Consider the following 21,282-nt stretch of genomic DNA (forward strand, 5'->3'; position numbering starts at 1 on the left):
GTTCGAAGGAATGTCGAAGATACAAAGAGATATGTAAAATATTCGTAGTATAGCACTCTCTATGATATTTGGTAGATTTTATTTATTTATTAAAATTACAATCAATTCTCGCGTTGAGAATTTCCAGTAATTTTTCTGGCGTGGCGCAGTGACATGACTGTTTATTTATAATAAGTTAATACTAATTATAGATGAGTATAATTTATAAGCAAGTATTATAAATAAGTAAATATTACTTAATTTAGATAACTAATCGAATCCAGCGTTTAGGTCTAGCGGGTAGTGTCTCTTCAGCCTGCGAATCTGGTCCGTCGTATCAAGTAGTCCAGTGATTAGGGGATTTCGGTGTTTGTCGACTCTTTTGCTATATCTGTCGCTATATTTTGCTATTTCCTCTTCGACTGTGGGTATCTCGAGGTCGCGGTGAATTGTTTCGTTGGTAACATACCAAGGTGCATCGATTAATATTTAGTAGATAAGCGAATTTTCTGACTTGCAGCTTTTTCTAATTATTAGGTCATCCCATAAGTTCGTGCCGACTTTTGCGTATACGTTTCATGCGTCGATTTATAAACATACGGCGATAAGGGACCAATGCACTCGAGCTTAGCTGATCGAGAACAGGCTAGAGCAGATTTTCGTGGGTATAAGATCGTAATATAGCGAACACAGTGATATGAATCTCGGAAAGGAAGTTCTGTAACAATTGCCACGAAAAACATACGTGCCGTTTACGGGGAAAATGCGCTTTCATCTGGCACCCGTAGGAAGCGGTTGCAACGTTTTAGAGCTGGGAATTTCTGTTTAGAAGACGAGGAACGCTCCGGGCGTCCTCCTCAAACAGACGAAGATAAAATTCGGGATCTTGTTGAAAAATCACGAAGTTTGACAGTTCAAGAGATGTCAAATGTTCTGAAAATACCTAAGACAACGATTCATAGGTGTTTAAAAAAAATAACATATATAACCGCTCGAAAAACTGCACGAACTTACGGGATCACCTAATATATTCGTCAAAATAAGAACATCGTGTAAATATTTGGTAGCGTTAAAAGACAATCGAATAGCGAAGCAAGCGTTTGAACAGTTGAATTCTTCGACTCGGTTTGCGCAAAATGAATTTTATTCGACTCGAATTTCGAATATACATATATACGTACTCGACACAGCGAGCAACTCCGCGTCATGTATTATTCACAACAAGCGTAGAAAGAGGCTTCTTTCGTTTCGGATTCTCCATGTCCCGTCGATATTTCATCCACGTTATTCCACGAGAAAGAAAAAGCCATCGCTCGCCGTTAAAAATCAAACTTTCTTCCAATTCTGTCTTTACCTCTGTGTCATCGACCTCTCGTTTATTTCTACAGCTATGCCTGTTCCGTAGTGACATATAACTTTCAAGTTAGACGATCCTGTATCAAATTTTGGATTCTCTACGTTCCTAGAAAAATTGTACGGAGAAACGTAACATTTCGAAAGAACGTGTAAGATTTCTTTTCGAAGCTGTAAAAGCCCAGATCTCCGACAAAAAGGGTCGCGGCGACTCTCAACTCGAGACTAACTCAAGAGGGTCGCAATGTGTTTCCCGAGGCCTTTGCCACGGTTATTTTTAATTGCAATTAGTTTCATGGAAAATCTCTCCGCCAAAATTTCCAAAAGCTTGTTCGTTTCGCGCGAGACGAAAGCCAATGAACTAGACATTTTCTTCGGTCCATTTTTCCGTCCATTAAAAAAATACCATTTTACGGAAATACGAAGACGACGGATTGTAAAAGGGGCACCCTTCACTCGAAATCTATTAGAATACTTGGCGCTAAAAGCGTTAAACGCGTCGCTACAGATGCGTAATAGATTATGCGCGCGTTCCTATGCAAATCGATACGCGATGATACGATGGAATAAAAATAATTAATAAATCGGAATGCGCGGTGCGTATAGGATGGAAGTTGGGCGGGTGATCGACGGGGCAAGAGCGACGGCAGCTTAGAACCGGTGCACCGGCCGGAACGTAAAATAGAAAGAAGGAAAGAAAGAAAAGAGGGAGGCAGAGAGAAGACGCTAGGTTTAACATTATAATTGTGCCGCGCACAGAGAACGGCCGGCCACTTCATCGCCGGCACGTGAAACACGCGGAGGCTCGCCGCCACGCCGCTGGCCGATCGTGAACCCGCGTGCCTCGTCAACATTTTAGTACACTTTCTGTATTCGACGTATAGAGTGTAGACACGCGCAGCCCTCCACCGAGTTACCGAACATCGCTAACCGGTACACGAGGATCCGATTCTTTTCGCGTTCTTCCTCCGTTTCTTCGAATTTCTTGCGATTCCACGAGTGCAATCCTTGCCATGTGTATAACGAACGGAGCAGTGGTAGTGGTAGCAGTGTGGTTTAAACGCTTTGGACTGTAATCGGAGCAGTCGATTCGACGTTGCTGTCTCTCGATCGCTCTTTGTCTCCGCCACGATTCTCCACCCTCGACGATGGAAAACGCGCGTGTTCGATGAGAAGGAATCGAGATTCCGTGTTTCGGTTGGACGACCGATCGTATTTCGATACGACCGAGCGAACAAAGGATCGGACCAAGGACGAAGCGAGCGTATGGAGTTAGCCGGGTCGTCCGAGCGATCGGCGATCGCGAGCACCGTTTTCATCGATCGAGATCGTTTCATCCGGCAGAGTCGTGGAAGTTCGATCGGTGGAAGAAGGAATCGATGGAATTTCAAACGCTTTCGTTCCGCGCGAGTAACGAGAAAACGCGCCGTGAAATTTCCAGTCGATAGCTCTGCCTCGCTCCAATCTAATTTCGAGTCTTCCGCCGCTTTTGTAGCGCTGCGCAAATCTTAGGAATCTCGCTTCTGTCGCGATTTATCTCGCGTTATCCGATCCGTCGATACGAACGAAGTGAAACGAGGAGCGTCCGATATCGAGATCCAGAGAGAAACGAACGGGACAGCCGTCTTGTTAATTCCATCTGTTCGATCTGATTTTACACGCACTTACGTTTGATCATCTGTTACGCGTTTAGCAGTTTACTACGATATTTTGCGTACGCAGGAACGTGGCAGAGGAATTCCTCGCTAAGAGCGAACCTTATCTCTCGTTTAGAGCGATATCGCGCTCGGAGGTCTTCGATAATTTGCTTTCGACGTTTCGATGCTGCGCTCTTGGAATTTTTCTCTCCCGTCCTCTTTTTCGGTTCCACGACGAGGAAGAACGTTTCAACGTTTTATCCGCTTAAGCGCCAACACCGCGCCAATACCGCGCCAACGCAACATCTCGCGCAACATTTGCAATTTTTTCATCGGTCGATTTATTCTATTTTCCAGCGTCGCTTCGTCTGTTCGTTAGTGGTTACGAAAAGGAGCCGGAAATATCGAGCGAGGGTTTCATATATCTTTTCGCATCTTGAAAACGGTATACTTTCTTTGCTTTCTTTACCTCTTTCGCTTTCGCCGAGACTTGGTCTTTGGCGGAGAACTTTAGCGTGAAATTTAAAAACAGGATCAACGTTTCTTCTATCGTGTACCGTTTTCCCCAAGCGTACGAGCTTTATCAAGGATAGCGAAAAATACGCGAGGATCGGATCGACGATGGGCCGCAGGATGTGGCGGAGCTGAAGTACGGTCGAATGGATGTGCCAGAACCAGCACAAGGGGAATTCTCATGATATTTAAGATCCGACACCGGCATTTTCGCGGTTCTCTACTTTTTGCGATATCTATTTTCGTGCCACGTTTACTCGCGTCTCGAGCTGGTCCCGTGATTCCAGCGAGTTTCAAGCCCGAAAGAAAAAGTTTGATAGCAGCGACAAAGTAAAGGGGAGGAGTTGATATTCCAATGATCGAAATGGAAACCTCCACCGTGGTGTTTATCCCGCAAAATACACGTAAGCGACTTCTTTTGCGGTTCCATTAATTACCAACGAAACGATCTAGCGGCGTATAATAAAAAAAACTTTTGATTTTTCGATCGCCAGAGAAATTAGGGTCGATTCGTTGTACGTATGTATGTTGGCTGGCTATGGCCGTGAAGCGATCGATCCATTAAGGGCCAACGTTAAACGCGATTAACGTTGGTTGATCGACGAATTAACGTTTCGTTCAAAATCTTTGCACGATTCTACTCTCCAACGTTATAATCGCGAAAGGAAGTTCTAAACGTTTTATTTCAATATCTTTTCCATCTAGGCAGGTGGTACAGTTTCATATTTGGTCGTTTGGTCTCTACGATGCTAGCCTGCCATTAAAGTTAAGGTATTTTCAGAAAATCGAGTCGTTTAATTCGATTTCTGAATGGCCGAATCGCGACTATGACCCTTCCGTGAAATCGACAGGCACAATTTACGCGTGTTCCACTTTCGTCGAACGAGACGGATTAATTCGCATCGCGTTATCGATATTTCGATGAAATTGCTCGCTCGAAAGACGTAGCTTTTTTTTAATCGGATCGTCACGCGGCGTTCTAGTCCATTGGAACGAGAACGATATCTGAGGAGATATCTTGAGAATTGGAAACATCGTTAACCGGTATAAAGATAATTATTCATGTACGTGCACGAGTTAGCAGGGAAAGATGCATTTTCCAACGAACACGTATCTGTGTATGGATAAAGTAGAATCAGAACGAGTACGTTCCGCCGTAACGTTCTAACGCGTTAATACCCTGCTCGAGATAATTAGTGGATCGCCTAATCGAATGACCCGATTGCCCAATAAGGTTGTCCTCGGCACTTTGCCAATTTCAATTACGTTAATTCCTTCGCCGCGTTCCACAGTGTAGATTGACAGTGTCGAGAATACAAATCAATAATCGAGCAAGATGACGAAAAAGAAAGAACGTGTGGCGAACGTAACGGTATAATAATTGAGGCGCGATATACATACTCGGATGAAACTTTGCTCATAATGATACAAACAAGCGTACTCAATAGCCATCTTATGTAATTTAATGCGCGATAACCAATTTTTGAGTTACCTAAAGCAATTCATTTATTTGGAGAATTTGCACAACCGTTGAATATCGTGGCTTTGACGGAGGAGAACGTGATAATTATATGTATAAAAAATGATCGCTTTTCGGGTATCCGCAAAAATGAGTTCGAAACGCGAGATATTTATTAAGGCTAGAACTAGCGAACCATGTGAAACGGCTGGTATCAGATTTTTCATTTTGAACGCGGCTACCAAAAACGTGCAAATATTTTTCTTAATATACAGGCTGTAACTGGTGGTAGAAACGGAAAGGGGGTGATTCTAGGCGAAAAAAGAAGTCGAAAATATAGAATAACAATTTTTCGTTCGAGGCTTTGTTCTCGAGAAAATCGACTTTGAATTTTCGCTCGGTACGCCTGCGGCGCGTTATAACCGATCTCCCTGTAGATCGTTGTCTCGATGGAAAAATAAAAAAAAAAAAAATTTGTATTCTATATTTTCGACTTCTTTTTTCGCCTAGAATCACCCCCTTTCCGTTTCTACCACCAGTTACCAACCACCCTGTATTATCACGTAATGTTTATCATTATCAGGACGAACATTTTTAAGAGATCCGTCTTTTTAATCGTACGCTTCATCTAGCAAACCCGACGATATTTTGTCTGCAATGTACTAACACGAACGTTATTTCCCTTCAACATCGCCGGACCTCGTCCTTATCCCCGACATCCTTTTATCGCATTCCTTCTTCCTTCCTCGCTCTCTCTCTCTCTCTCTCCGTTTTTCTGTTTCCGGTTTCACGCGGATGTTGGATGACCGCACGCTACGCGATAAACGCCGACACGATGACGATGATCGCTATAACCACGACAACGTCACAACCGCCACGGCTACTTCGGACACCACGGCAGCGGTAAGTTTCTGATAAGGCTAGTCACATTCCAATTGTCGGCCGACACGCGTGCAAGCGCGTCCCGTGTTCGCAATACTAAAATCACGGACGTGCTTTCCGTACTGGCAATCCGTACGATTTGGTTCACCTACCAAGCAGACCGTTTCGTTTACCATTGCCTCTTGTCCTCGCATTTTCTTCCATTCGTAATTCCTTGACGAAATACGACCGATCGATCCCTGCTTCGATCCTTTCAGTTGGAATATTTTCCACACCGATACGGCATTCTTATTCCTTCAAATCTTCACACGTTCAATCTACTGTATTTGTATCTAGCGTGTTACCTGAAATCTTTTCGCAACTTACGTAATTCTCTCAATTTTCGTTATTCTCCTCGTTATCGTTATTTAACTATTTTTTTTTTTTTTTTTTTTTTTTTTTGTAAAATAATATATATATGTGTGTGTGTGTATATTTTAGACATTAACGTCCGGTTCGTAGCTGTTGCAATATTTAAATGACGACGAAACGAAACCATCGATGAATCGTGTCGGATTGAACGTGTTAAGCGACAGTTGTTTTCTGTGATCTTTCTGACACATGCGGTGTAACGTTCGAGGAAAACGTTCGAGATATCAGTGTTCGACGATACAGTGATACGATTCACGCGAACAATCAAAATCATCAGAGTGAGTAAGGTGCTTGGAACGCAAGGTGCAAGTTTTGCACCGAAACGAAGGGACAATCGATGTGCGATACTCACGGCGCGGCCTATCATGGAATTGCGATAACCACTGATAATCAGGCTCGTTGGAAGTTTTCGCGTGAGCGTGTCCAATTAATCCTGTTTTCGGTGTTTAATTGCCTTTGTCATATAGACAGGGGAAATTCGTTCCTTAAGTAGTTGAATTCGTTGTTACGAGGGTGCAGGCTTCGCTATTGCGAGCTGCTAGTCGTTTATTCGTGTATTCAAAGTTGTTCCTTATCGATTCGTATAATCAATTACGTGCTCGAGTGCCGAAAATGTTACGGACGTCAGAGGGTATGTAAAGTCTGACGAACGGCGATGATCGATTGAATTCTAACGAGTGGAGCGCGATTAATAAAGAAAACGAGGACGATCGTTGTGACGATAGATTCGTTAAAATGTCAGCATCCGCAGCATCGAGACGTCGTCTAAACCCGGCGATCCTTGCCAGATACAATGGCCAACTAACCAAGCCGTCTCAACAGGTAGTTACTTTCGTTTTATCTTTTTTCTAACGTTTATTTATTTATTCGTTCGATAATACATTTCTGACAAACAAGAAATAACAAGCGGTACAGATAAGTGGGAAAGAAGAGAACGAAAATAACAAGATCGAATTGTTGCAGGCTGATACGTAGTTTAAAAAAAACCGAAAGATTTACGAAAGAAGTAGCGATCGATGGTAAAAGATATCCAGCTAGGCAGATTTGTTTCAAATTTTGCCACTACAATCGTGATAGATGTTTCTCGTTGCAATACTAAACTGGACATTTCAAAATGTTTCGTATTGTTCGTAAACGATCTCGTTTCTTCGCTATATACATATATACACATGTACAATCAAGGTTAAGCACTATCAGCATCCTTATCTACATGCAAATTCTCTAAATTATTTTATTTTTTAGTTTAGGTTATAATACTATTCGAATATTGGGTCGAAGGATGAACGTTGAAAGTAGGTTAGATACGAAACTGTGGTACATTTAGGGAAAGCGGTATGAAATTGTTAAAAATCGTCAAGTACCGAAAGAACGAAAATCGCAAAAGTTTTTCTAAGCGTTCAGGAATAATGGCAATGATCTGAATAATATTGTGTAACTTGAGTTCTTTACGGTGTCGATGATCGCCGATTGACTTGCCGAGTAGCCATGTCATGCTTGGTATTCTAACGCGACACTAGCAAGTATGTATACATATATGTACGTAGCAGAGAATACTTGAAGCATCGTGGCCTTAATTGAACCTGAGCTAATAAGAACATCGAACTATTAAAGCTATGTGTATCGTTGTATTTCCGAATGCCACATGCATTCGCAAATACATTGTTTGTGGTCTCTATCATTTACAATCTGAAATGATTATTCTTTAACAAATGATACTACAACGGATAGAATATTATTGCTTTTAATCTTATGTATGGTATTAAAATTTGTAAAAGTCGTATTAGATATCAATTCGTTATAAATTCGTTAAAAAGGTTTATGTATATATAAGGTGCAGTTATGTGGAATTTTCGAATTAACGAACAAACGAAGAAAAAGTTCGCCAGACACCTAGCGCCACCATACCCGAGTAGTCTAGTATGTAGTTACATTTTACATCCATGAAAACAGCCGGTAAATAAGAGCAATGCTGTTCCTCGTTCATTTTAATTAACAAACTGGACTGTAGCTCATAACGAGCTTCACCGTAACATTAATTATTGTCGTAACGTGGAAACGTACAACTTTTTCACATTAGAAATTTCTCTTCATCCTTCTTATTGACATTAACGTACGATACATTCACCTGTAATCTATAATCTATACCATTCATAGGATACGCAATGTACGTAGATTCGCAATAATTTCAATTTTTTACGATACAGTTTGAAATACAAAAATCGGATTATACCGAAAGAAAGCTTAGCAACCACGTAATCCCAAACAGAAACCGAAATTAAGTGGAAACACTTGGATTCGTAGGACAGTGACTGCGGTATATCTTCGTTTGTAATCTAGGAAAAATGGTTTTGAACGAGATGATTCGTCGGCTTGGAACACTGACCGAACTATATACACGGTGAGAACAATATGTTCGCTGATCCGCCAGGCTGCTCGTATAGCGTGTTCCTATTGGTCGTCGTTATTTCATGGAATACATGCGCAGTGAAGAGAGGCAGCCAGAGCTTCGTTGGTTATCCGACGAGACAAGCGGCGATGTAGCGAACTTACCCCCACTTTTGGTGGTCGCTGCGTCAGGCGTGGTCGTTCGTTAGCGTTAGGGATCGCAGTACATCCGAGTCTGGCGAGTCGTATGAGTCGGTCTTCGTGTTGTCGCTTCGTCAACCTTTGTTGGCAAGACTGTGTGCATATATGCGCGCCCGCGCGCGTGTGTTAGTGTCCGTGCTTGGCAGAGAGAGGTCGTTTAACTTTTTCTTCCCCATCGTTGTTTTTCTTTTACTTGCCAATCCGGTGGAACGAAGAATAACGTTGTTCGAATCTTCTCTTTTCTCATAAAACAAGAAAAAATACGGAGAAACTATAATCGATAATGAAACAATGCATAGAAAAGTGAGAGTGAACGTGGCCACGTTCGGCCGGTTTGCCGACAGCGTGAATCACCAGCAGCAACACCGGCGTTCATGAGCCCACGCAATTCTAACCGATGCACGAGATTTCTCTCTTTCTCCTCCCTCTTTCACTCTTTTTCTTACTACCCTCTCTCGCTCTTTACTCCTAGTACTACACTGTGCTACACTAATACCGTACTACATTGTGGCACTCCAGTGCCGTTTCATATTTGCGTACGCCAATTTTCCCGTTCCAGTGTGACAGATACAATATACACAAAGTCATAATATAGTGAGTATTTTCGTTGGTTTCCTTCCGAGCAAAGAGATGACTGATCATTTCACAATGGACACATATATGTATACGTGCGTGGTGTGCTCGAATTGTGCGTTCGTTTGTAACATTATCAGCAAAGCCTATGACCGTGATATAGTTTCTGTTGATCCTGTGTAACAAAGGCGTTTCCAAGGGCACGTTGTGATCTTCATAGCGGGCCAACATATCGCCATTCAAGGGATCCTAGTTCACACTCGAAATCCATTGTTTTTTTTTTTTGTATCTCTTGTTCCGCCCGTGTGACCAAAGATTCGCTCAAAGGAATCTTTTTTTGCAACTCTTTCCCTCCCACCCTCTGTCTGTCTGTCTCTGTCTCTCTCTCTCTGTCTCTCTCTCTCTCTCTCTCTTTCTCTCCCCCTACCTTCTCTCTCTCACTTTCCTTCTACAATTGGAGTTGAATGAGAGTTTAATGCCTTATACAAAGTTCTTTGTAATATCACTATCTTTGATGAAGTAATCGTTGTAATTTCTTGAATTTAACGTTTGTGGGAAATCAGGATAAATGGCGATCTAAGAGAGAATACGCGCGCGCGCGCGTGCTCGTATGTGATAAAATTCATTGCTAACTCTAAGCAGTTATTGTATTCACAGTACATTCTTCGCTTTTTAATTAAAATTGCTTTTCCTACTGCAACGCTACTAGATACATACGAATTATACTTCCTTCGATCCTTAGACAGAAAGAAAAAGAAAGGAAACGCGACACAACTCTCTATTATGATTTTCTTAGTAAGAGAAATAGGGAAATTAGAAATATAGCAAGCTGTGTTCCGATATAGGGGAGAAGGAGAGAAAGAATCGTGTGGAATAGAAATCACGTGAAATCGTGAAGAAATGTCGACCGAAAATCAAAACGGCTCCGCCGGTACACAAAGCAACGGGATAAAAACGACGATCGGTTGGTCGTCGACGACGAGGACTGTCTCGAACAATTCGTCGTTTTTGCACACTAGTAATTCGATGTTGAACCGTGATAAGCCGCGTCAAGTGCCACCGCCAACTTTGCCAAAATACACGTCGAGCTTTAACGCCGGTTGGAATGGAAGCGGCACGACCGAACGATTGAGCCGAGATCGCGAAGTTGGAGGTAGTTACAGACTGGCGAGCCTCGACAGGCTTGCCCTTAGGCAGAGGATACTTGATGGGGAGAAATCAAACGGCGACACCACGTCGGTAAGCCTAAATATTAGACACGGAGAAATATCGATCACGTATCGATTATTATCCGTAAGTCACTCTTTGAAAATGTCTTTTTCCGTCACTCTCGATAGTTTCGATATTTTTGTTCTATGGTCGAGGCTATATATGCTACATGTGTGTGTGTGTGTGTGTGTGTGTGTGTGTGTGTGTGTGTGTGTGTGTGTGTGTGTGTGTGTGTGTGTGTGTGTGTGTGTGTGTGTGTGTGTGTGTGTGTGTGTGTGTGTGTGTGTGTGTGTGTGTGTGTGTGTGTGTGTATGTATGTATGTATATATACTACATTATCACAGAACACTTATGTATTTATATGAAATATTTTGGAGTTTAATTAGCACTGTAACGAGACGAGGCGTATCGTGATAGTGTTGGTAAAATTTGAAATGTATTTCAGAAGGTATATACTTAATGCAGAAATTCATTTAGTAAAAAATGAATACGATATATATTTCTGCAATAATGAAATAATGTTTCTTCTTTTCTTGTGTAGTAGATCGAATGTTTCAGTTTACGGTAAAATCGTCGAGACTATGATTTATTCGCGTGTAAACGAATCGATACATACATTAACTATATAAAATGAAGTAGCATCGAATATCGACGATATAGATGGGATAGGAAATTCAATTGGCACAAATAGCGAGTTCGCAATCGAGATTGCGACGATTAGTCTTTAAGGTAGATTTCATATCGATTAACTTAACCTGACTCGCGTTTAACGGGCCGGGTCATAGAACTTGTAACCTTAGTTGTCTTTGAGGAGCTTCATCGTAAATCTAAAATCGATAAGTCTATAAAGGTAACGGACGAACACGCTTTAATTACAAAAAGATTAATCAACCACGGAAACTGCGTGGAATGTTAACCCTTGCTATACACAGGGGTCTTATATCAAAGTTGTAGATCTTTAACATTCTTTTGACGCTAACGTTACGAACCACGGCCAATATGGCTGATACGAAATTTTTTATTAACTTTCGGTCTCTCTTTAAATTTGGAATTCTCTTGGAAAGTATTTACACTGAAAATATTTTAAAATATTCTTATTTAATTATTTATTTATTTATTATGTTTATTAATTTATTCGCTATTATTATTAATATTGTTATTTAATATCGTAGCTTGCAATTATATACGTTATAACATAGCATGCAAACCTTTTGATCGCTAAGTAACGCGAAAACGAGGAAATTAACAAGTTTGTACTTGTCATATTTGTCCCCTATAATTTTCGCATTATTTATTTATCCAATTTTCGTAGTAGTTGCAGCGTTACAGATTCGAATAAAATTATTGTTATACCATTTAGTAGGACATTTTGCTAACGTAATATGTAAGTGAACTTTGCGAAAGTCGTCGAAGATTTCGATAGGTAGATGAGAGGTTCCGTCAGGTTGTTCGCGACTCCGTAATCCGTAACTCAATCTCGCCTCTCGAAGAATCAAATTTTATATCCCTGACACGCTGGAGGTCGCTCGTCAGTCGTTTCGACATTCGAGGACCCCGCATAAAGAACCACGTGATCGTTCCGTTTATTCCGTTCTTGTGACTCCGTGAGAAAGCTGCCTATGACTCACAGAATCTGACTAGGTTCGGCTTAACCAGTTCCAGTCGACGCTTGTTAATGTTGTACAAAAAAATCGCTATCATTTCGATCGGATACAAATGATTAATTACGATTGCAACATGCAATCACGCTAATGATTTACGATCGAGATTTATCGCTATTAAAGAACTGAGAGCACTAATTCATAGGTAGGTACTTGAAAATTGTGCATAATTTTCGAAATTTCATGATATTACGCGATTATTTATACTTACTTTACTTTGATAATTTCCATGTTAAATAAATTGATCGTTGATTTTAATCGGCTACGGGCAAACAAGTGAAATTTTAGCCTCGGTGTTCGTTCTTCCAAACGAATTACGTTTGTTCCAAAGATTCGTAAGCTCCGCGAAAGATTATATCGTACAACGTGATAGACGCGTTCTCGTCGTTTCGTCGCGTTTTTCGGCTGTTTCGAGAGCCTGGACAAATCATAAATTAGACTCGCGTGTAATCGTTACACGCGTAGAAGGGTAATTGGAACTTTCAGAATTTCAAAATTCCGATTTTATCAATTCGGTATACTACCCACGTGTGTACGATACGTAACACTGTATACGACGATCGTGGTTCGTGGAATTTCCCCATTTTCTTTAGAAATGTCTATCGTTATATAGGCGAAGTAATTGCATCTCCGAATAAACTAAAGATCGATGAGAATATCCGTTCGAATCGAACACGTGGCAAGTTTGCCCTATGTGCCCTCCCTTATTATGGTTGCATGCGCGAAGGGGTAGGGAGAAAGAGAGAGAGAAAGAGAGAGAGGGAGAAAATTTGCTAGTCTAGTGGGATGTATGGCAAGAGCGATGGGAAGAAAGGCGGTCGAGGGAGGAACATATGGGGATATGGGGCATCGTTCTTACGTCCACTTTCATGGGCTTTTGCGCTCGCGGCAGACTTGTATTTTAATTCCCTCGCGTCAAGTACGTGCCTCCGATTTCTCAACCTCGAACCACACCACCCATCGTCCGCGTTTATTTTTATATCATTCTTTTTTTTAATTAGACTAAATTTCGTGCAACTTGTCGGAAACTCGAACGGACGAAACACGTTCCGTCGAATAAATAAGCAGCGCAGGAGTGTTGTATGTAATTTAAGTAGCAAGACCAGAATACTTTGGCCTTGGAAACTCGAGTAGTCGTATCTAACTCTTCGATACTCCGTTGTTTCGCTAAGTGTTTTACCTATTGTTTTATATACAGGGTGGTTGGTAACCGGTGGCATAAGCGGAAAGGGGGTAATTCTAGGCGAAAAAAGAAGTCGAAAGTATAGAATACAAATTTTTCGTTCGAGGCTTTGTTTTCGAGAAAATCGACTTTGAATTTTCGCTCGGTACGCGTGCACTGTATCGCGTCTCGTTGTAACGGGTCTCACTGTAGATCGTTGTCTCGATGGAAAAATTAAAAAAAAAATTTTTATTCTATATTTTCGACTTCTTTTTTCCCATAGAATCATCCCCTTTCCGCTTGTACCACCAATTACCAACCACCCTGTATATACATATCAAAATTCCATAGTAGATGTTAAATATCGTTAATTGATCAGGATTGTTCGTTGATCTCGATAGACGAAAAGTAAATGAAGGGCTGGTGACGAGAACCAAGTTCTTCGTCAAAGTTCTTCAATTTTTATAAATCGTAATACACGTAGCAGGTAATTTCGATAAAGTTTCGAAATTAATTGCATTTTAGTTGTAACGAAGTTGGAAGCAATATTAGGGGCGGACACGTGGTCGTAAAGATTTGAGAGTCACTGAGATCACGCACATGGCTACCCTTCGTACTTATATTCGGAGGAAGGGGTCCTGTCCGTGTTACAGGGCGATTTTAACCGAGGGTTCAACCCCCGATGGTGCGTCATAGACAATAAAAAATACACTGTAATTCGTGACTCACGAAACGGCGAACAGATACACTTGAAAATGCTTTTTAAATCGAAGGCGTCGTATATGCATACGCAGGGATATCCTTTGCAAACTCTTCAAGACATTGAAAGTAGATACCCGTACGTTTATTAGGACTGCGAGCATCGAAATGTACAAAAATGTACAAACATGCGAGGAAAATGATCGTGGAAGTGCGTTTGTTCAAAATTGTTAATCGGGACGATGATAAAAGCGGTGTCGCTAGAACGAAAGTCGATGGGTTTTCCTCACCGTTAATTATTTTTCGTTCTACGCGAAAAATAATTAAAAAAAAATAATTAAAATTATTAATTTAAATTTAATTAATAATTTAAAAAAAATTTTTTTTTAATTTTTCCATCGAGACAACGATCAACAGTGAGATCCGTTACAACGAGACGCGATAAAGTGCACGCGTACCGAGCGAAAATTCAAAGTCGATTTTCTCGAAAACAGAGCCTCGAACGAAAAATTTCTATTCTATATTTTCGACTTCTTTTTTCACGTAGAATCACCCCCTTTCCGCTTGTGCCACCAGTTACCAACTACCCTGTATACGCGTGAAATTCTCGTTGAAAGTGACTAAGAAATTATCGATGTCGGCGATGATCGCCTCTTACGAGTCTTCACCGATACGGAACCGGTGATGAAACGAGCGATGGAAGCTTCCAAGAAGGACGGAGAAGCCTGGTCGTGTTCGATAAAATGGAAATTTATGACTTCCGTGATCGTGGTCGACCTTAAATGAGATCATTGTTCCGTCTCGGATAAATGCAGCTGGTCGAAAGAATTTTCAAGTCCCTTCTTTCTTCTACGTACGTAGATGACACGGTGGCCGATGTGATCGTCGCCGACTGACTCGGAAGATACAAGAAGTTTTCTTTCACATCGCACAGTAAGGAATATTTGTTAAAAAATTGGTCAGAACTGGAGAACAGATAAATTTGACGCTCGACGTGTTCTTCTTAGCCGTACGAAAGTTTCTTTCGCGCAAACAGATTTCACTGGGAAATCATCCGCACTCGTAATTCGTAAAATTCACTCGAAAGACTCGATCTATCTCATTGGTGAACTCGTTACTCGTTGCCGCTACGCGACAGAATTTATCAAGACCGGTAAATCGGTAAATCGTGACTCGTGAAACTCGACCAATGATACTGGCCAGGTTGCGCCAGAGGTCCTCAGTCGTACGTCTATTCGTCGAGGATCGTCGAGAAACCAGTTTCGAAAGAACGCGGTTTAGAGAAGAGAACGTTTAGAGAAGACTCGGCTAGCGTGTACTCGATGTAAATTCATAGCTGGGACGAGCCCGGTTTGATTCCGTTGGAACACGAAGGGGAAACCCGCCCACCCGACACACAGAGCACCCTTTCAGGAAAGCAGGCCGCGTCCCACTTTTTCTCCCTGTTTTTTTCGCTTCAAACAACGTTCATGTTCCTCGTTCTCTATGGTATTTCCATTTCCAACCCTCGGCGGAGATACGTGTGCACCTAACTGTTTTATGGCGTGTTCACCGCATGCTTATATACGGTTCTACGCAAATAGCGCGATAGACTTTTCGATGAAACGAAACGCGAACGTAGGGAAAAATAAAAGAAAAAAAGAAAAAATAAATAAGAGGAGAACGGTCGAGAGAGAAAGGAGATCCGTGGCAAACTCTAGCTGCCTTTTTCTCTGAACGAACTTGCGCATTCACAGCGAGAGCTTCGCCAAACGTTTCGTCTCTTCGGTCTCGTTTTTCCAGGCTCTGCCTAGACTATAGTAGTCGGTTGGTATATTTTCTGTTTGGAGATCGATTAGCGGCTGCTTGGTTTTAACTTTTAACCGATTAAAAAGCTTTATAAGTTCATCTCTATAGACTGCAGACTGCGGATGTTTATGCGTTTGTACGAAATTTGGGTGCGTAACAGGTATACAGAATGCATACGATATGCAAAGATATACAGGGTGGTTGGTAACTGGTGGTACAAGCGAAAAGTGAGTGATTCTACGCGAAAAAAGAAGTCGAAAATGTAGAATAAAAAATTTTTTTTTTTTTTTAATTTTTCCATCGAGACGACGATCTACAGTGAGATTCGGTATAACGCACCGCACGCGTACCGAACGAAGATTCAAAGCCGATTTTCTCGAAAACAAAGCCTCGAACGAAAAATTGTTATTCTATATTTTCGACTTCTTTTTTCGCCTAGAATCACCCCCTTTCCGTTTCTACCACCAGTTACCAACCAGCCTGTGTATGCGTAAAACTTCAAAGACGAAATACACGTATTAGTGGGGTTGATATAAATCGTCGTGGAATATAAAAGCAGCCTATTCGTCGTCCGTTACTCCGGGTTGCTCTGTTTGTCCATTTTCAAAGAATCTGGTATCTTCAAATATTACCGAGCTCCTCCGCCAGAAATCCTACCAGGTTTACAAATGTACTGTCATCTATTTTCTATTTTCCCTGACTCCTCTTCGTGGAAGAACTATCATCGGCGAGAACAGGGCCACGTGCGATCGAACGTTTCCTGGTTTACCGCGTTCCAAGAAACCTTACCCTCCGTGTAAACTTATTGGTAGCGTATAATCGAATAACGAGAAAATTATCCAGCGCATTCCTCTCGAACGATCGGCGCTAACAGCCGGTTAGGCGATCGAACGTTATCGTTTCAAAACGATTTTCCTCCGTGTTCGATCATCGGAAACGCCAACCGTTGTACACGTTGTTGTACGGTTGAACGGGAACTCGGGACGTATATTTTGCCGGTTGTCCGGTAAAAGCCGCTAGTAAAATAGAGTAGCTGGCTGTTTGCTCGAACGTTGGAAACTATAAAACGGATTAACGGGTTGATAGGAAAGAGGCCCGACGTCTAATCTCTCCCCGTGGCTCGTTTAGAACGTGGCATTGCGCGGCGGTCTCTCCCGGGCTTGCTTGAACGTTAATTGAACGAAATTAGCCGAGACGTTGTGCTGGCACGTGCGAGACGCAGCATCTTGCTGCTACAATTTCACCATGCTGTACTCTTAAAAGAACGTTAATTAAGGAAATTCGTACGGGTCGAGGACACGCGAATACCACCGTGTCTCGAAAGATCCAGTTTACCAGGAGAATTTCGCTTAAGCAGAGAACTGGGTTACGCGCAGTCTCGCTGTCCGAATTAAGACACAAGTTGCCATTTTTGTCAATTCCTCGTAGGATTAACGAGACTCGGTTCGACGATTGGCTGGAGAAGCCGCTCGAATACGCGTCTCTTTTTCGAAAAAACGGATAAACAAGACGATGCTTCTCGTAATTTACTGTCCATAGGGAAAGAAGCTGCGGGAAGACAAGAAAGGAAGATGCAATTTCTAATCTCTAATGACGCGATGTTTGTACAACAGTTACGTTATTGGTCATCCCACCGCGTGACCCTCGATAAGAGCGTGTAAGTTATTATTTCGTTGTTTAGAAGAACATCAAGGGAATACCGCGACGCTGTAGTTACGAAGCTAAAAGAAATTTCGAAAAGAAGCTCCGACTCTTCTCCGACCGCGTAGCTTCGTTTCTCGTTTCAATCGATCGCTCTTTACACGTTAAAATCGCCACCTAAGAATTCGCATAGCTAGCAGATCGATACGCTTGGGTGGAAAAAGCAAATTCGGAATCTCGTTTGCGCTAGTTTCCATACGAGCAATTATGTCCACGCTCGAGAAGCTCGTGCCTGTAACCCAATAATTTCGTTATCGAAGGTTTTCGGTGCCCTTCGATTTCTACACCTTCCTTTGATTAACCGTAACTCGAAAGTGGAGCAGACGCTGGAGCGGAAGCTGGTTGACGAGTCGTCTTTCCTCGGACCCATCCGAACACGTAGTTACGCGAGCAAAAAAATGCAAATGTTTTACACCGAGAAAATGGAAAAAAGGGGGTTGAGGTGAAAACGACCGCGGCGTTAGCAGCTATCGATTTTTCTAACAATCCCCTTCGACCTTCCACGACTCCCACCTTACGTTCAACCGTTTCGATTCACCCGCCGTACCATCCGAAACGGCTCTATTTGCAACTGTTAATTACACGCGTTACTCCTCTTCGCTTTATACCGGACCACGTTCGTCCGCTAAATTTGGAAATCATCATCCGTGGAAGGAATTATACGCTGATAATGGTATATAATAATCTACTGTTTGAGGAAACCGTGACGAAGGCCGAGTCTTCAGTCGCAGCCGGCTTCGTAATACGTAAAGCAAATAGAAAGCGAATGAAAATTGAAAATCGCGTTGTTCGTTCTCTTTACGGATTGGCGAGATTGCGCGGAGAACGAGACAGCATCGTTGTTGACTCAAGGGGAGAAGAATGTTTCTATTATATTCGTGACGGCATTGTATTCTAAAAACTACGTGGCACGCCGCGTTGCATTCGCGAGTGGAAGCGTCGCGGCGTCGCGTCGGTGCGGAAAAAATCCAGGCCCCGTAATCACTGGTGCGATTCCAGTGCGATCATCGGTATGCAAAAGCGAATGCCGTAACGCAAATTACGTAGAAGACCGATTAGATACTGGAGCGTGTATTTATCATCGCCCCTTCCGTGTCTGTGCTTTCGATTAATTCATATCTATTTATAAAATAGTATCTCCCCGTGGCACTGAAAAACACGAAACGGATCGTTGTAAAACGCAACGTGCATCGAGAGCGTGCTACTACGAACGAAAATGCGAACGTTACGCGAAGGAAATACAGCAACGAACGAGAGTACTCGAACAATTATATTCGACATTGTGTAATTACGTTTTCAAGGAAGGCGCTTCGCCGTTAATTTCGATGAAGGGCTGGCTCGTATTACGACGCGTTCTCCTCGCATATAAGAAATATTTCGAACGGAGAACGAGCTGAACGACGCAGCAGAGTTAAACGTACATTGCGACTCTTTGCGATAACGAAATCGTTATCGTAAGTGGCCTGAGACTTTTCCACGATTTTATAAATCGCGAGGGAAGATCGGTCGTTCGGTTACTGACTGCGCCTGGTTAGGCGAATATACGATGCGAGTGCTTGAAACGCGGAGCAACGTCGACGGTTAGGTTGCGTTTTACGAAGCAGTGGCAACGCGTTTCACGAAGAACAAAAGTCGAAAGAACAAGTCGCAAGAAAACGCTTTCTTCGTCGAATAAAGGCAGACCAGACCGTTGCTTGCTTGCTGCGTTTCAAGTGCCTGTCAGTTTCGATACACCTAGCCAGGTTGTTCTTTATATTCGGCAATTAACTTGTCCAGATGCGTGTTAAAGAATCGTGAGAGAAAACGGCAAAGAAGAAACTTGTCGTTTCACGTTGAAACGTTCGAAATTTACACGATAAACGCGTATCGGCAGTTGCGAACAATCTGCGGGTCGATCCGAGTAGGAAATTTAAGAGGGAAAGCTGACCGAATTTCCAGCTGTTCCATATCGCAACTGGTTTCGCGCGAGAACGTTCAATGGGACGGACGACACGGCAGCGCGAGTCTACGAGCTTGGAATTCGTTGTTCCACGAAGGATTCCAGGCGAATTAAATACAACAGAGACGCGTCGTTGGACGAAATTGCTATAACGATATAGAGCGGTCCATTAGACGGTAGAAATCTGGGCCACGCGAGACCGAACGGCCACGACGATAATAAAATTATCGCACGATACACGCGGTACCGCGATTTACGAGTTTCGACTTTGAAGAACTTCGAGGAGCCGCGCCTCGTCGATGAAAACAGTTATTTCCGAGTCCGCTGCGTGTTCAATGTACAATGTACAGCGTACAATTTGCGACGGAGCAAACGGGTTAAACGAGCGGGGCAAATTTTCCGACGCTATCGGCGCATCACGCGAATCGTCGACGCTCCGCACTTGCATTCCGAGCGAATAATCACCACGTCGCGGAATGATATTTCGTAAATCCTTGGCTAATTAGCCGTTCGTCGAGCGCGGTAATCCGTGGTAATTAAGGGTTGTTCTTATTATTAACGCCTCGTGGCGTTACTTCTGGACTGGGTCTATCGCTAGATCTAAAATGCAAAAATTGGTAAACACGAAAACGTAGAACGCAAAAAACGGCAGACAGGTATTGCGATATTTAAAAGACGAACAAATTTTCATGAACGTCCGCGGTGCGATCGGATCGATGCGATAAATTCAATTTGTTATGAAGCTGCACGAAGAACGACGAAGAGCCGCGTATCCGATTTAGCGCGACGGTTTCTACTTTATCGAGGTTTTTGATTAAAGCGTTATACGTATACGAGGAGCACATATGGTTAAGGTTCAAGTAGAAAGCGATCGCTTGTCACTGCGACTATATCGCACGGAATGCCAGCGAAACTTTGGCAGCGTTCAATGTCTTACGAAGCAGCCAAGTTCTCTGGCCTATCGAGCGGTGTACCTGTGTAACGATTCTATCGCTTGATTTAAAGCGTGTTTGTTTGTCGAACATCGCGACCATAGCATTACCTTACGCGTCGAATCTATCAAAGTGAATTTAATACGATCTACCTTACCCTACCCTACCCTATCTTACCTTACCTTACCTTACCTTACCTTACCTTACCTTACCTTACCTTACCTTACCTTACCTCACCTCACCTCACCTTACCTTACCTTACCTTACCTTACCTCACCTCGCCTCACCTCACCTCACCTCACCTCACCTCACCTAACCTCACCTAACCTCACCTAACCTCACCTAACCTCACCTCACCTAACCTCACCTCACCTCACCTAACCTCACCTCACCTAACATCACCTCACCTCACCTCACCTCACCTCACCTTACCTTACCTTACATTACATTACATTACATTACATTACATTACATTACATTACCTTACGTTACCTTACCTTACCTAACCTCACATAACCTCACCTTACCTAACCTCACCTTACCTAACCTCACCTTACCTTACCTTACCTTACCTTATCCCACGCTTCGCTCCACTTATGTATACATATGTATAGTGTTTGTAAACTTCAAAGTCATTAGCAATTCGTGATATAGCGTTATTATTAAAAGCAGTTTCGCGTATACGTACCATATACTCGTAAAGAAGATTCTACAAATATTTTCTTCGCAGTAAGACACGAGATAAGGTAATAATCTGAAAGTTTCAGACACTGCGGTATACGCGGCTTTTAACGCGTT

At 42.5% G+C, this 21,282-nt stretch overlaps 1 protein-coding gene across 12 annotated transcripts in view; it reads left to right on the forward strand.

Annotated features, from left to right (window-relative positions):
• The window catches only part of LOC126871925 (septin-7), a 42,725-nt gene that overhangs the window by 2,678 nt on the left and 18,765 nt on the right, over positions 1-21,282 (forward strand). For 7 of the 12 annotated variants that reach the window (XR_007691786.1, XR_007691790.1, XR_007691789.1 and 4 more), the window contains exon 1: positions 10,158-10,632. The exons of 1 other annotated variant lie outside the window; for it this stretch is intronic. Coding sequence is in view for 4 of the 11 variants with exons in the window: in XM_050631291.1 (XP_050487248.1) it covers positions 10,294-10,632 (339 nt within the window). In the remaining 7 variants the exon portion in view is untranslated. Of the gene's footprint in view, positions 1-4,154; positions 5,845-5,897; positions 7,057-8,833; positions 9,415-10,157; positions 10,633-21,282 lie in introns of those variants that run through there. 4 more of the 12 variants (XR_007691788.1, XR_007691787.1, XR_007691791.1 and 1 more) reach the window with 4 other exon arrangements.

This window comes from Bombus huntii, chromosome 12 (assembly GCF_024542735.1).
Source record: "Bombus huntii isolate Logan2020A chromosome 12, iyBomHunt1.1, whole genome shotgun sequence".
Classification (NCBI taxonomy): domain Eukaryota; kingdom Metazoa; phylum Arthropoda; class Insecta; order Hymenoptera; family Apidae; genus Bombus; species Bombus huntii.